The sequence below is a fragment of the Aquarana catesbeiana genome, linkage group LG03 (assembly GCF_042186555.1).
Source record: "Aquarana catesbeiana isolate 2022-GZ linkage group LG03, ASM4218655v1, whole genome shotgun sequence".
Lineage (NCBI taxonomy): Eukaryota > Metazoa > Chordata > Amphibia > Anura > Ranidae > Aquarana > Aquarana catesbeiana.
The window spans coordinates 130,260,644-130,276,935 of record NC_133326.1 but is presented as its reverse complement, the minus strand read 5'-3'; the positions used below and the strand labels follow the sequence as shown (position 1 = coordinate 130,276,935).

General features: G+C 40.0%; 1 protein-coding gene across 4 annotated transcripts in view; it reads right to left on the bottom strand.

The window, feature by feature from the left end:
* Positions 1–16,292, bottom strand: part of SHANK3 (SH3 and multiple ankyrin repeat domains 3) — a 605,848-nt gene that overhangs the window by 36,421 nt on the left and 553,135 nt on the right. For all 4 annotated transcript variants that reach the window (XM_073619226.1, XM_073619225.1, XM_073619228.1 and 1 more), the window contains exons 19-22: positions 14,021–14,101; positions 12,329–12,456; positions 11,837–11,942; positions 7,659–9,888 (exon numbers count right to left, since the gene is read on the bottom strand). In XM_073619226.1, coding sequence (XP_073475327.1) covers positions 7,659–9,888; positions 11,837–11,942; positions 12,329–12,456; positions 14,021–14,101 — 2,545 coding nt within the window. The remainder of the gene's footprint in view (positions 1–7,658; positions 9,889–11,836; positions 11,943–12,328; positions 12,457–14,020; positions 14,102–16,292) is intronic.

Sequence of the window (16,292 nt, the reverse complement as noted above, 5' to 3'; positions counted from 1 at the left end):
GGTGGCCACACAAAATATTGACACTTTAGGCCAATTGGTACTCACTTTTGTGAGATACTGTATATGTGTGTCTCCATATTTGCGGTTTGCTCCTGTGTTACTTCAGTGTGGGTTATGGGTGGTTTTGCGCTAGCTCGAGGGTTGATCATCAATGCCAGGTTTGACACCAGTATGACTGTATTTACAGTTATTTGTTACATGTATGATTTATTATTTATTTCTGTTCATTTAGAACATCTGCCTAAGCTCCTGAGGAAGCACTAATGCGTGCTGTAAAGCGTTATAATACCACATTTACCTACACCCAGCCCAATTGGATTTTGGCTATTGTTCCATTTGGACGCCTCACGCCTACTAGGAACGGGTCTTGGTGGTTATGGTGGTGTTACATATATTCTTTAGGCAATATTTGTATTGTGCTATGTTACAATATGCTATTTTAATCAAATTCTGTAATAAATCAAAAAAAACTTTTTATCAAATTGTGTGTACTCTGTGCCTATAAAGTCAATGATATTGTCCATATTCAGTTTTTCAATTAAGTTAGGACGTGGCACCCTCCCTACTATTTTTTGTATCCACAGTTCCATCCTGATGTGATACAAACCTATCAATCCACATTAGTGATGGAGAGAAACTGACAGAGAATATTGTTTACAACAGCATAGAACACTGTGGAAAACTGTGTATTTGCTTTAGAAGAATAAATCACCTGTAATGTTGGGTGTCCTACATGTGTGTATGTTGCTGCATTATGTAAAGCTATTAGTTTATTTTTTACATTTTGGAATGGAGTGCCTCCAGATTGTGCAGAGCTTTAAAGGGTGCCTTGACTTAAAAAAGGTTGAGAAACACTGCCCTAACCAATTAGAAAAAAGCGAACTTGATTATATACCTTCAGATGTTCCTACACTTGCCCAGTTTTATAGATATCATATCAAAGAAGGATACAATTTTGCCAATCAACCCAAAAAATGCAGATGTCTTTTGTATCATGAAAAGTCTAAAAATGTTTAAAGAGCACCTGTCATTCTTTGCAGAGTGGAGATGAACATTTTGTCAAGAGCAAGGGATGTTGGGATTGGTTCTGCTGTAATATCATACGTTCCATGGATGTGCTGGGTTGTGAAATGGCACAAAATACTGTCTCTGAGGTCAGCCAGGGTGACTGGCACTTATGGGACATTAGGACCACTGTCATTTAGTAACCAGTCCAGTCAATAAAAGGGCACTTAACTAACAGGTAACATAAATTTACTGGTTTGTGTTCACTTCCTTGGCACATTTCCTAAATAGATTCATTCAACACCCCATGATTGGCCATTGTAAAACCTCCATTTGGGCACCTTCTATTTTAACAGAATGTCTAAAAATGTATTTTTTGTAAATATGCATGCACATGTGTGGCATGCACACAATGCCGATCCTGAGTATGACACCCCACTCCCACAGTTTTTTCAAAGTTTTGGGACATTTTCTTCTTTGTAAAATACAAAATAAAAAATAAACTGTGGTTATAAATACCAACATAAAAGCTCTATCTGTCAAACAAAATAATATAAAATTAATTTGGGTACAGTTGTTGCATGGCTAAGTAACTGTCAATCAAACTATTGCATCAAAGAAAACAGAAAAAATGTCCTGGTGATGAAGGGGTATATACAAGCTGGTTAAAGTCCTTTATCAATCACAGCTGACTTTAATTAGCAATTAGTTTTATATTTATAACATTCTTGACATATATGTTTCAACACCCTACTGGTTGTTATTTTAAAGGCTTAAAGCCTAGTAGATATGAGATTTGTCAAGATAGGAGCAGGGCTTTATTTACATGTTGCAAATAAAGTATATTAAAAGTGATTAAAGTCTTAATTATCGCCACCTTCTAAACACTAAAAGTGAAACAGCAGAATCTGGTTAAGAATAATCTTTAAATTACACTAACCACAGTGATACCCTACTCAAAAATCATTGCTGCAAAATCTCCTTTCTCCTGCATTTCATCTGCTGCCCACTGGAGTCCCATTCCGGTACAATAGTATAAAGTGTTTGTACTCAAAAAAATCTGTGTCTGACTTTTGCAACTTAAATAATGCAGCGAGCATAAACCTTCTATAGATAGGACTTTAAATGTCCATCCAATGAACACAAACATGATCCAAAACTGTATTAAAATGTTAAATACATGTCTTTATTCAAAACATTTTAAGATCAGCACCCATTTGTTTAGAAAGCTACCATCTGATCAATACATAGAATCTACCACAGATCTCTAATTTGAGAGACGCAGAGTTTGTTGAGCATGGAGATCTTTTGAGTAAATACAGATTTGGTCGACGCATTTTACAGACAGAGGCCATTTCATCAGGACCTTGGATCTCTCATGCGGACAAAAATATATCTCACTCAGAATGAGTTGGTGAGTGCCCCATCAAACAAATATATCTTTGAAATCAAAGGAGGCTGATGTGAGGATATGCAGGCTCAATCCCACCGGCCCGTGGGAGGATCACCAATCATGAAGGGGGAAGGAGAAAAAGAAAAAGGGGGGATTGCCCTTACAAATAATAAGAGAGGTGAGTGACACTGTGGGTTATAACCAAGTATACGTCACAACTGTGCGAGTAAGATGAGTGGAGATAGATAGGCTATAGAAATCCAAAGTCATAGATGGGGCCAGCTTAGTATAGGCAGATATGTTACCACATCCTCTTATAGGTCTGAAATGCCATTTGCACAGGAAAGTCCCAAGTCTGTCTTTCTCACAGTGTATCCAAACCCCCCCCCCCTTTTTTTTCTCCCCCCTTCATGATTGGTGGTCCTACCATGGGCTGGTGGGATTGAGCCTGCATATCCTCAAATCAGCCTTCTCTGATTTTAAAGATATATTTGTTTGATGGGGCAGCTACCAACTTATTCTGAGTGAGATCTACTATTGAGATCAGAAGATCTCAATGCTCAACAAACTCTGTGTCTCTTAAATGAGAGATCTGTGGTAGATTATATGTATTGATCAAACTGTAGCTTTCTAAACAAACGGATGTTCTTCTTAAAATGTTTTGAATAAAGACATGTATTTCAACATTTTCATACATTTTTGGATCATGTTTGTGTTCATTGGAAGGACATTTAAAGTTCTATCTATAGAAGGTTTATGTTTGCATTATTAGTCTGGGGATGTAGCCCTCCAATGACAATAGGAAAGTCTAAGCACCATTTCTAGGATACCCAGTTTTTTAAATAATGAAGCGATGATTACTAAGCCCAGAAGCATGCAGGCAGTGGTGAGCTGCAGAGAATGAAAAAAAAAAAAGAAAAGAGGAACTTACATATTTCTCTTACCTCCTTAAACACTATTGTTAAATGATTCACAGAGTTCTTCTATAATGAAAGTTTATGTCCAGTTAAAACATTTTTTTTACAGTTTTGGATGTAAGTGGGAAGGATTAGAACAACTGTTGGGGTTCTATTACTCTCTGAGGCTCAATTAGTGAGATTTCCTAATAAAAAGCAGATAAGGGATCCAGCTTTCCTCTACTCTACTTTAAAATGGTTTTATTAAAAATGGTTTTATTTCTGTCTTTGTTGCTGCTGGGAGATTTTCCCCTCACTTCCAGTCTGGTAGAAATCATTGTCACCAGGACAGAAAGGGGGGGAAGCTTTAACAGAGCCCCAGATAGCACAGTTTTATATTATATATATATATATATATATATATATATATATATATATATATATATATATATATATATATATATATATATATTTTATATCAACAAGGGTTCTAACCCTTTCCCACTCTATCCAGAACCAATAACATATTTTTGGCTAGATGGACACTTTAAGTTAATTTATTATGTTTTATTTAAACTTATAGTTCGTTAATTTGTACAGTACTAGATATACATTTTTCTGAGCTCTTTTGTGTGTACCTATTTCTTTAATACATTTTAAATGCTATATTGTTCTTATCCATGGTAATGGTGTAGAAAGTAGAAAACACCATAAATGTTTCAGGGTCTCCTGTATTCTTTACTTCCTGGCAGATTAAAAGCTACTACTGGTCAGCCCGCGCAATTATATTCTATAGACTTGAATAGGCTGTATAGGCTGGAGCAATGTCCATTTAAGTCTATTTAATGTTAGGTAGCCCAGTACTAGATTTTACTGGCTTGGATGTAAACAAGGGAGGCTGCCATCACTGAAGCAGATAAGTATGCCTCTTTGGGGATGAGGACTGATCAGCTTAATGTGGCTTATGTGGCTTTGGAGGGGGGCTGGGGGTTTATATTATTTGCAAACTTGTCCTTTAATACTTTGTCTGTTTTGCACAGTTTGGCCTGATCTGCCACCTTTTCTACTTCCGAAAACAATTCATCTTTTTTATGCATACCCTGACACTCTCAAATGGAAGATGCATTTATCATAAAAGTTAAATCCCTTATCTTACCTACAAAATTCAAATCACTAGAAATACATTCTAGCTTGATTGATGGAATGAAGGTAGCTTGGCAGGATAGGATGTTTAACATTTGCCTATTATAAGTCACTGATTTACTCTTGTGTGCTCACCACTTTTGCTCATCTTAAACAAGATATGGACTATTACTTAGACTTGTTTAAATTGAAAGATCACTTGGGCATAACTGACAATGACCCTTTTTAACTGTAAATTACAAGTACAGCATTTTATTATATGCTAAAAGTGGTAATATCTTTTAGTCAGGTTGATTACACTATATGTATGCATTTACCAACAAGGAAGCAAATGCTGAATTAATGTGTTTCAAGTCATAAAAGTAAATAACGTGAATATAATTTGTTGAACTAGATGCTTTTTTTTCCTTTCTATTATAAGGAATGACATTATCTTCAAAGTCTACAAATGTATGAGTCAAAACATTTTAAAAAGGTTCAGGTAATGTTCAATGTAGAAGAAGCAGATGGATATTTAGTAAATGTTTCTATATCAAGCTTTTAGAAGCTACTTAGAATCTACCAAAGTCAGGAATACTAGGAATTGTCCCCTTTCAGAGCTCTACATGAAGAAGAAATTGTTTAGATGGGCCTAAGAACAGCAATGATGCATTATGATAATAGCCTGATGTCAGGAATAACAAAATGTCTTGCTAGCAAAAGCGTGGGAGGGGTCCAAAAACCTCAATTTGAAGTGCGGCCAAAAGAAGTCTGTAAAATCACAGGAGGCCTTATCACTCTCAGAAGTTTAATGCAATGTAAAGCTCTGGGCACTATAAAATAATAGGGGCCACTATGTCTTATTAGGTATTTCCACATATATTTGAATGTTTGCTGTGGCTTGTTTCACAGAATTCATATTTCATTTTAGTTGTTAATACAACCAAACCCTTAATTAGGCTATACTATGCACATTAGGGTGTGTGTCACTGCACTTTGGGCTTGGAACCAGTTTCAGACACTTCTGAGATATCAGAATTCAGAATTTATTGACAGGTACATCTGACCTGCAGTTGAATTCCTTCTAACCAACTTCAAGTAGGTTTTGCCTTCCCATAGAGTTATATGGGAATTTAAAACATGTTTAAAAGGGGAAACTCCGCTTATTTGCCTCCTCCCCCCTTCCGCTGCCACATTTGGCACCTTTTGGGGGGAGTGGGTACCTGGTTTTGACAGGTACCCGCTCCCACTTCCGGATGACTTTGCTGTGGCAAACTCATCCGGAAGTTCGGCCCCCCTCCTCATTCCCCCGCCACCTGCCCTTTCACAAAGCGCAGCGTGCTCCACGCATGCGTAGTAGGGAACTGGTTGTGAAGCCACAGGGCTTCACTGCCGGTTTCCCCTACGCGGGATGGCGGCAGCAGCACCCGAGAGCCGATTGAAAATTCGGAAGACACCGCTGGAGTTGTGGACAGGTAAGTGTCCTAATATTAAAAGTCAGCAGCTACCATATTTTTAGCTGCTGGCTTTTTATTTTTTTTGAAGGAGCCTAGAGCTCCGATTTAAAGCAAAAAAGCCTGTCAACACAGTCCCTTATGGAAGTTCTCCATAAGGGGCTGTGTTGACAGGCAAAAATAATTTTTAGGAAAAAAAAGCAAAAAAGCCTGTCAACACAGCCCCTTATGGAGAACTTCCAAAAGGGGCTGTGTTGACAGGCTTTTTTGCTTTTTTTGCTAAAAATTATTTTTGTTGATGCTTCATAACAACTGCATGTAATTTAATAACAAAGTGCTGCATTTTAAAGCAACCAGTGTACTTCAACAACTCAAATCAGCCAATTAAAAGCTGATTTTAAATTAGATGATATGAGCTATAACACATAAAAGCCAGTTGTGGCTTGTCCAGCTCACCAACCATGCACCTTATTAACAGTCAGACACAAAGAGGGCTTTCACAGCGAGCCGGGGGGGGCATCGGCGGTAAAGCGGCACTATTTTTAGCGCCGCTTTACCTTCGTTTTAGCGGCGCGGTTTTAACCCAGGTGCTATACAGGCGCTATTTTTAGCGCTGTAGCGCCTGAATAACGCTGGCAGTGTAAAAGGGGACAAAGGGGTTGATTTACTAAAGGCAAATAGACTTTGCACTCTGCAAGTACAGTTGTTCCAGAAGTTAGTAAATCATGTTCTGTTTTTTTTTTTCTTGCATGTGATTGGGTATTCTTTGCAAAGTGAAGCTCCACCTCATTTACTAAGCTCTGGAGCACTGCACTTGCAAAATGCTCCATATATTTGCCTTTTGTAAATCAACCTCATACTATCTCACTAACCTTCGTATTAGGCAAACTGCATATCTCACTAGGAAAAAAAAAAATTATGACCTAAGAATAAGTAGGGGTATATTAACCAAAATTTCACCTACGATTCACACAAATTTAACCCAGGATTTACACATTTTTCCAATGGAATCATGAATGAAAACGTGAATCTTCAGCGAAAGTTGTGTGAATCTTGGGTGAAAGCATTGATAAGCATACTCCATTTTGTTGGTTGAACCAGGAAGTGTAATAAGCACTACAATAACATAAGGAACACCAAGAAGACATTCACAGTGGTAGTGAGAGAGCTGTGATTCCACATATAAAAGTAGTAAGAGGTTTTTATATTTTTAGAACATTATATGTATCAATTATAAAGTAAGTGAGGAACAGGATTTAATTTACAAAAGTACAGCACATCTTACCTAAAGGGGAAGAGTAATGTTTAATAAATCAAGTATATTTTAGTGGGGGCTTATAATAGCACGCTGTATAATGTTGATAAGAAATACTATATATATAAGGGCATAAGATAAATGGTAACATAAAAAACGTTTTCTTTAAAAAAAAGCAAAAAACAATGTTATATCCCAAAGGGAGGATGTAAAAGATGAAGGACACCACCGCCGGCACAATGTTATACCGTAATGGAAAGACTGACATATAACACTTTGAAAAGTGTTTGACAGTGCGGAATTGCTATTCTGTAGCCTATATTATCTTCCCTCCATTGCTTTAGTGATAACTTTAATGCTTTTTCCTTATTCTACAACATTTTATAGTTAATATCTATAACTTTTTCAAAAACTAAGCCTATGATCTATTCCCTTAAATCAAAACAGTGCTGCACTACTTACAGGATATGTAAATAAATAATCAAAATGCTCTATTCCCACCCCTTTCAATCTAATATTTTCCCAATTCTTACCGAGCCGCCACCACTGGAGATTTCTTGCCGGGGTCCATCCCCGGAATTGATGGCTCCTCCCCCAGTGACCGCGTATCCTTGTTTAGCAGCTGAAGTCGGGAACTTATCTCTCCAATTATAGACGGCTTTTCTATTTCAACAGGTCCCCCATGGGAAAGGGGCCGACTCTCCACTGGATCTCCCCATAGCTTAGATCTTCTCTGAAAGAGGTAGCGCGGACGGCCCGCTGCAAGTTGCTGCTGGGCAATGAGCTCACTGTCTGAGGACTGCTTGAGCAGGGGGTCCCTGAAGGTCACGGTGCCCTTCATCAGTTGAGACTTGAGTTTGGGCTTTGGAGGCACTGGTGGCTTCTCGAGTATAAAAGTTTGACCGTCAGCGTACGAGGTGTAGGTGTCAGTGGGCTCCCCACTCTCTGAGGATAGAGTGGACATGCTGGACACAGTTGAGATGGTGCTCGTGGTCTCCAGATGGTGGTCACTCGAGCTCCTGGTGTCCACTTCTTCCACACCTGAGTCAGTAGCTGACTCTGGATGGGGCAGTGGGGCATCAGAAGTCTTCCCTGAGGGTGGTACACTACTAGCTTGCTTGGCAGATGGCACAGCCAAAGTACCAGGCCGAGTCAATTGGCTGATGGGGGTGCCAGGTTTGGTGACAAGGACTCCATTGGCAAAAGCATCAGGAGGAGGCAATAGTCCAATTTTTGCTAATTCTTCTCTAGTTTCCTCATCACTAGAGGACAGCATGGCTGGTGGCAAATTGGCCCCATATGGTTCAACTTCCTCCTCTGAGCTTCCCTGCCCAAGTGTTTTATCAGAAGAAGAGCTTGAGGGGGCCTTCTCTTCAGTATCTTGGGGCTGTGTAGCTTCTTGCTGGTCAGTAGTAGCTGGTGGCTCCTGTTCTTTATCGTCGGTTCCATTGCTGGTAGCATGCACCATTATAAGCCCTGCTGTCTTCTGCTGAGATGTGTCAACTATACTTAAAATCATAGGTTTCCTTTCCTCTGCTTTAAATTCTGGTCGTTCTGGACTTTTCTCTGCACGAGTTTCCCCATCCCTTCTTCGGGGGGTGCCCCACTGGCCCTTTAATGGTGCCCCTGAAGGACTGTATATGGGTGACGCTGATCCTTCTAATTCTATTCCCATCTCCCCCTCTTTGGTTTGAATTTCCAGAAAGAGTGGAGGAGCTCTGTCTGAATCTGGACTCCTTACCGGAGTGGGTGTCCTTGGAGGAGGGGGAGATGGTGCCTGGGCAGAAAGTGCACGTTCCCTTGCGGCCAGCGCAAGTGCAAGAGGAGAGTTGGGATCAAGGGGCTTACCAGTTAAGGGGTGAATGAATGTAGAATGGGGACTACTGTACATTAGTGACTTTAGTGAAGAACCTGGAGATGGTAGAAGAACATCACGACTCCCCAGTAACCGCTCATCAACAGAGCGTGAAGGTTGTAGGGAGGGGAGATCTGGGGAAGGTGGTGTTCCCTCCAATGCTCCGACCGAAAGGAAGACTGTGGATTTACGCTTCTCATCCAGCCGTCGCTCACGATCCTTCATTACTCCTGCAAGTGCTGTTGCAAAAGGACTACCAAGTGGATCATGGTGTGCAGTTCCCAATTCCATCATGCTTTGTCGTGGGCTGCGTCGTGATGGTGAGGGATCGCGGGAATAACCCCCAGCCATGGCTAATGCAGCTCGCTCTTGGGCATCCTCCACTTGGAGCTGTTTCACAAGTGGACTTTTTTTGCGTTGAGGCTTCATTGGTGCAAACAGACCCATATTAGCATAAGGATTATCCATAGGCCGGCTTCTACGTTTTAATTTCTCTGGAGGGGTAGGTGATGGGCCAGGCCGAGGAATACCTGTTGGTTCCACAGGGAGGTGAGACGTATCTTGAAGAATAATCATGGAACGAGCACGCTTTTGGCGATCAGGAGTAGGAAGGGCACGATCCATACTTAAGAGCTCTGCAGATCCCATTCCATGCTGAAGGCCATGAAGCCTGGCTTCATAACCTGGTTTAAAACTAGAATGCACAGTATCATACCCTCTACCTGGGGGTGGCGGTGGAGAGAAAGCAGGTGGTGGTCCTGTGTCAAAGTAATATGGGGATGGAGGTGGGGGAGCAGTTTTTTGAGGAGGTGGTGGTATTATTGGACCTTCCCTTAAAGAATCCTGCATGGAGGTGCTGCGTGGAAAACGTCCATCAAGGAATGAATCTGACAGCTTTTCATCTTCACCTAATAAGAGACACATAGTTAAAACCTTTGCACAGTTATAAGCAAGTGTATATTTCTTTGTATCATTCAAGTTGTTTTGCAAATGCAACTCATGCAAGACAATGAATTTTGTTTGAGTCTGGGTGCGCACGGAAAACACTGCATGTAATTCGAACAGGAATCGCGATGTCTGTGCGGTGCGATCTGAGCCAGCCTGAGCTGACCTGAATTCCCACCCATGCGATGCGATTCTGGCAATCGCACTTCGTTTGCAATTTGTTTCGGGGTGTTGGTAATCTAACATTGACACCCGCAGCAGATAGCGACACTGTGCGATTGCTCTGCAGTACGATGTGATGCACGGAAACGCAGAGAATCTTGTGTGTTTCCCACATCGCATTAGTGTGAGCCAGGGAAGTCAAACAGAGCAATGTGCAAAAATGCAAAAGGCATAAAATATTCTTGTCTTAAGTTGATGAACACTCAAACTGGATTGGTTATAGTTACCTTACCCCACTCCTGTTCTTTGAACAGTTTTTTTTAATCATAACATAATGTATATGTATATATTTTTTTAATATACAGTACAGCAAAAGAAGAAAAGCACCCAAAACACCAGGAATAACCTGCCATACAAAGTAACATTTTGTTATACTGTATATTGTTGTCTATTAATCTGCTGGAAGTAAGGATCACCAACAGGAGCCCAGACAGTAACAAAAACCTTTACCATTAAGGCTCTAATCTTTCCTCAACTAATAAAAGTGTTTTAACTGCTGTCTGTGACCCTGTAAGGCCTCATTCACACGGGCACCATCAGTTTAGCCACATTAAAAACGTATTAGTTCTTATCCGTCATTCATTCATCTTCATCCGTCTTCCGTTCCGTTAATATCTGTTTTCATCCGTTAATGTACACGTTTACATACATTTTTTCATCCGTTTTTGTATCTGTTTTGATCCGTGTACAGCAGTTTCTGTGCCTTTAAGGAAATTACCCAGAAAGCATTGCTCCCCCCATGCTGCATTGCAGTTTTCAGTGAGTGACTTGTCCTTGCTGTGTCCTTCCTTTGTCCTTTCGTGCACCAGGTTTATAAGCTCCTCATGGGAGACATCTCTTGCCATGTTTCTCCTTGGGCATGTACTGGGGATGTACTGGGGATGTACTTCCTGTTGTCAAACTACTGCCTGGGTCGTAGGTTGAGTTCACAGATAAACAAAAAAAAATTATTTCTTCAAAACGGATCTTAACTGATCGGACGTTGACGGACATTGTCCGTTAACGTCAGTTAATATCTGTTTTCACGGATCTGGACGTAGCCTTGTATGTTAAAAAAACTGATAAAATTGGAAGCGGAGGTTAACGGATGGTAACGGATGGTCAAACGTTTGCCCATAGGAATGCATTGTCGTCTGTTGACGGATGGAAGAAAAACGGATAGATGGTTCGTCCGTGTGAAAGAAGCCTTAGAGAGATTCTGCTCACTTCCTCTTGCAGTGGAACAACAAGAAATTAGGGAAAATCATTACAACAAGGAAACAGACAGCAAAACAAAACAAACCTGCCAGAGATTCTGGCTCTTTTCCGCTCTATGGTAAACCAAAAGAAAACGTTTTGGCCCCAAAACAGATAACATACTAGTCTTTGCAGTAAATCCTAAACTGTGAGACCATATTTGGAATAAAGAACTATTTCTAACTACATTTAAAAGGAAAAGAGGCAACCGTAAATATATTGCGCTATTTCACAAGCAGGGCATTATTTAACCAATTCAGTGACTAGGACCATAAATAAGACATTCATAGCAATATGGCTGTGGATAATAATTAATTTACTATGTAAAAGCCTTGACTGTTAACACTGGCAGAAATGTATATACACTACAATCACAGTATGCTATACTGATAGTATATTGCACATATTCCACTACAGTTATTAGTGTGTGAAATTTTATGCTTTGTTACTTACCAACAGACTTGGTCCGAGACATGCCATGGTGAAGGGAAAAATGAGGCTTTTCACTGGCGATCTGTGATATTGCATGTGGGGAAATCCCCTGTCTTTCTAGTAGTGACTGTAAGAAAAGCAGACAGCTCAAAATATCTCAAGTGATTGAGCTCCTGCAAAAAATATGCAGTATTTCACCAAACTCTCACAAACTGAACATCAGGGTGATTAATTAAAAAGTACACAGTATAACATTTCTGAAACTAGTTCCAGGTTCTGTTAGCTATACTGCAAACAATACAAAATCAAGATGCTGTTATGAAGAGCATACTGTAAACAATGAAAACTTTAAAATTCTGTTATAAAGAACATACTACAGACAATGCAAAATCTAAAATGCTGTTATAACGAAAACCTCTTTCTTCACTTTTCCTATTCCATATTTAAAATGCATTGCGAATAGAGAATGCATGATGAAAATAAATAAAAGTAGCAGTATGTACAATTTCTTACATTTATCTCAGCTGGGGTGATGCGTCTGCTTGTGGGTCGCTGTTTGACTGTAGCAGCTCTGGAGTCAGCCTCGGCAATCTCTGGTCTTAAAGAGGGATCAGAAGCCACCAATATCTCATCAAGTCGTTCTGCAAGTATGAAACCAGTAACAGATGGTTGTAGAGCAAATAACTTTATTTCTTCAATAACTCCAAGCATATATCAATGCACGATTAGCATTCAGTACACTGGGAATGTTGCGCATTGCAGTGTCTGCATGGGGACCTAAATTTTATACTATTTAGTTTATTCAGGTTGTTGTTATTATTATTACATGTTATTTGTGTATCATATTACTCTAATAGTAACTTTCAGCCTCACCAGTTACAGTATGGCCTAGATAGTTAGATTAGGGTAAGTTAAGGCAGCACATAGGGCAGTGATGGCGAACCTTGGCACTCCAGATATTTTGGAACTACATTTCCCATGATGCTCAACTACACTGCAGAGTGCATGAGCATCATGGGAAATGTAGTTCCAAAACATCTGGTGTGCCAAGGTTCGCCATCACTGACATAGGGAATAAAGGTAACAAATTTAAGCTCTATCAGATTTATTTTTTACCTTATTTCCTACCAGTATAATAAAACATTTGTCTAGCATTTTTCAACACTAGATATTTTACTATATCTATATTACTATCTATATCACTATGATAGCCTCCAGGACTTTTCCAGAGCCTCTCCCATCCTCTGGAACTGCCCGCTCCAGTATGTCCAGTCAGCTCCTACCCTGTTCACCTTTAGTTGATCCCTGAAAACTCACTTGTTCAGGGAAGCCTTTCCCATCTCTACCTAAGAACTGTACCCAAATCACCTCTATCAGATCATGCCCCGCATTGATTACCTTTTGTACCACCTCCCCCTCCCTTTAGATTGTAAGCTCCATTAGCAGGGCCCTCCTATTCCTTCTGTACTGAACTGTATTGTAATTGTACTGTCCCCCTTCTACATTGTAAAGCGCTGCATAAACTGCTGGCGCTATATAAATCCTGTATAATAATAATAGTAACCACTATAAACAGCCTGTAGACACTATAAACAGCAAACAATGAACAAACAAATTCACTGGATGCAAAGACTTAGATAAGACAAACATGTTGACATAGAAACAAAAATTTACTTGAGTATGATGTTAAAAATGCCATGCAAAAAGGTTTAAAAACCTCCCACAAAATTACACGTTAAAAACTTTCACTGAATCATTGACTACTATCTATATAGTCATTTGTAGTGTGGAGGCATATGGATTTTGTAAAAAATCTCTTATGAAATTGTTATAAATGATCTCCAAGTATATACTTTATATGTATACATCTCCATGCAAGAAATTAATATTTTATATATGAAACTGAACAGTTCAACACCTTGCCACTCTTCTTTACCCATCAGATTTCTTTCTATTGAGTGTAATCAAAGCATACAAGCATACAAACAGCCAGTTCTCATGTCTTGCCCTCGGGGCTATGTAATTCACCCATATGCTATTGAGTCTGTTCTGCAGACAGAGTTAAATGTATTAGTCCATACAAGTTATTGGTCTTTGTAGAAATATTAAATTCACATGTTATTCTGTATTTCCTAGTCACTTTTATCTGTGCTTTATTAAAGTGCTCAGAAACATTATGCCCAGTCATAGTTCATCCAGACTTACCCAATTCCTCCAGCTCAGCTGTCATGGACTTGGATCGTAGGGTGAGTGTGGTGCTGGGTGCTCTCTTTGGAGGTGGGGGAGCTGGAAGAAAAAGAGAAGTGACCTTACATGTCTTATCCAGCAGGCGGCGAGGATCCGGAAAGAGCCGGCGTTTTTCCACAACCATCTCATCATACTCCCGAGATGAGGGGTCGCACTGCGCCAGCAGCTTCCCAACCCTGCACCGTGATTTCATTCTTGAGGCCTATCACCAAGATCCCTGGCACAGCCATATAGGGTGAAGATTGCACTGAAGCTACTTAGGACATCTTCACTAGCATTTATCTATCTATAGCAACAGATTCCTGTAATACAAATTCAGTGTCTCCTGTAGTAGCTGCGGTCTCAGTAGTGCTTACTGCCAGCTGCTTTCTACTCTGCTCTATGTTATCATTCATCTATTTCTCCCTATCTATTACTCTTTAACTTCTATCTTTCTTAATCCATTCACTCTGTCTCTCTTTATGGTCATCTTCTCTTGCTGTCTCTCCCTCCCTCTATTCTCAATGCTCTGGGATGCAGTTCTCTGTTCTTGCTGCGTTGCCATGGCAACCCTCGCTTCACGCTTCAGAGGGAGGGAGAGAGACAGGCTATGCCACAAAGAGACAGTGAGAGTTAAGAGCTCACACTATGCAGAGACAAAAAGACTGAGCTATGTAGAGATTACAGAAAAAAAAAATTAAACGCCTCCAAATAATTTAATTTGTAATCCAAAATGCAAAAATTGCCATGAAATGGGAAGCAAAAAGAATGCAATAAAATTTACCAATAATAAGATACTAAACATAAAGTGGAAGAGATCTTGCTCTAAAATGAGACCAGATTATTTTGCCAGTTGTATGCATATTGTAAAAGGCTCTGAAAACTATATAGGCTGATGAGGTATAATTGTGTGTATATAGAGTGCCTTGAGAAAGTATTTATACCCCTTGAAATTTTGCACATTTTGTTACAACCAAAAACGTAAATGTATTTTATTGGGATTTTATGTGATAAACCAACACAAAGTGGCACATAATTGTGAAGTGGAAGGAAAATGATAAATGGTTTTCATTTTTTTTTTACAAATAAATATGTGAAAAGTGTGGCATGCATTTGTAATCAGCCCCCTTTACTCCGATACAACTAACTAAAATCTAGTGGAACCAATCGCCATCAAAAGTCACCTAATTAGTAAATAGAGTCCACCTGTGTGTAATTTAATCTTAGTATAAATACAGCTGTTCTGTGAAGCTCTCAGAGGTTTATTAGAAAACCTTAGTGAACAAACAGCATCATGAAGACCAAGGAACACACCAGACAGGTCAGAGATAAAGTTGGGGAGAAGTTTAAAGCAGGGTTAGGTTATAAAAAAAATATCCTAAGCTTTGAACATCTAATGGAGCACTGTTCAAATCATAATCCGAAAATGGGAAGAGTATTGCACAACTGCAGACCTACCAAGACATGGCCATCCATCTAAACTGACAGGCTGGGCAAGGAGAGCATTAATCAGAGAAGCAGCCAAGAGGCCCATGGTAACTCTGGAGGAGCTGCAGAGATCCGCAGCTCAGGTGGGAGAATCTGTCCACAGGACAACTATTAGTCATGCACTCCACAAATCTGGCCTTTATGGAAGAGTGGCAAGAAGAAAGCCATTGTTGAAAGAAATCCATAAGAAGGCGCATTTGCACTTTGCAAGAAGCCATGTGGGGGACAGCAAACATGTGGAAGAAGGTACTCTGGTCAGTTGAGACCAAAAATTTTAACCTAAAGGCAAAACGCTACAGTTGGTGGAAAACTAACAATGCACATCATCCTGAACACACCATCCCCACCGTGAAGCATGGTGGTTGCAGCATCATGTTGTGGGGATGCTTTTCTTCAGCAGGGGCAGGGAAGCTGGTCAGAGTTTATGGGAAGATGGATGGAGCCAAATACATGGCAATCTTAGAAGAAAACTTGTTAGAGTCTGCAAAAGTCTTAAGAATGGGGCAGAGGTTCACCTTCCAGCAGGACAACGACTAAACATACAGACAGAGCTACAATGGAATGGTTTAGATCAAAGCAAAAATTGCTGTTCTCAGAAGCTCTCCATGCAATCTGACAGAGCTTGAGCTATTTTGCAGAGACAAATGGGCAAAAATTTCACTCTCTAGGTGCAAAGCTGGTAGAGAGAAGCCCAAAAAGACTTGCAGCTGTAATTGCAGCAAAATGTGGTTCTACAAAGTATTGACTCAGGGGAGCGGAATAC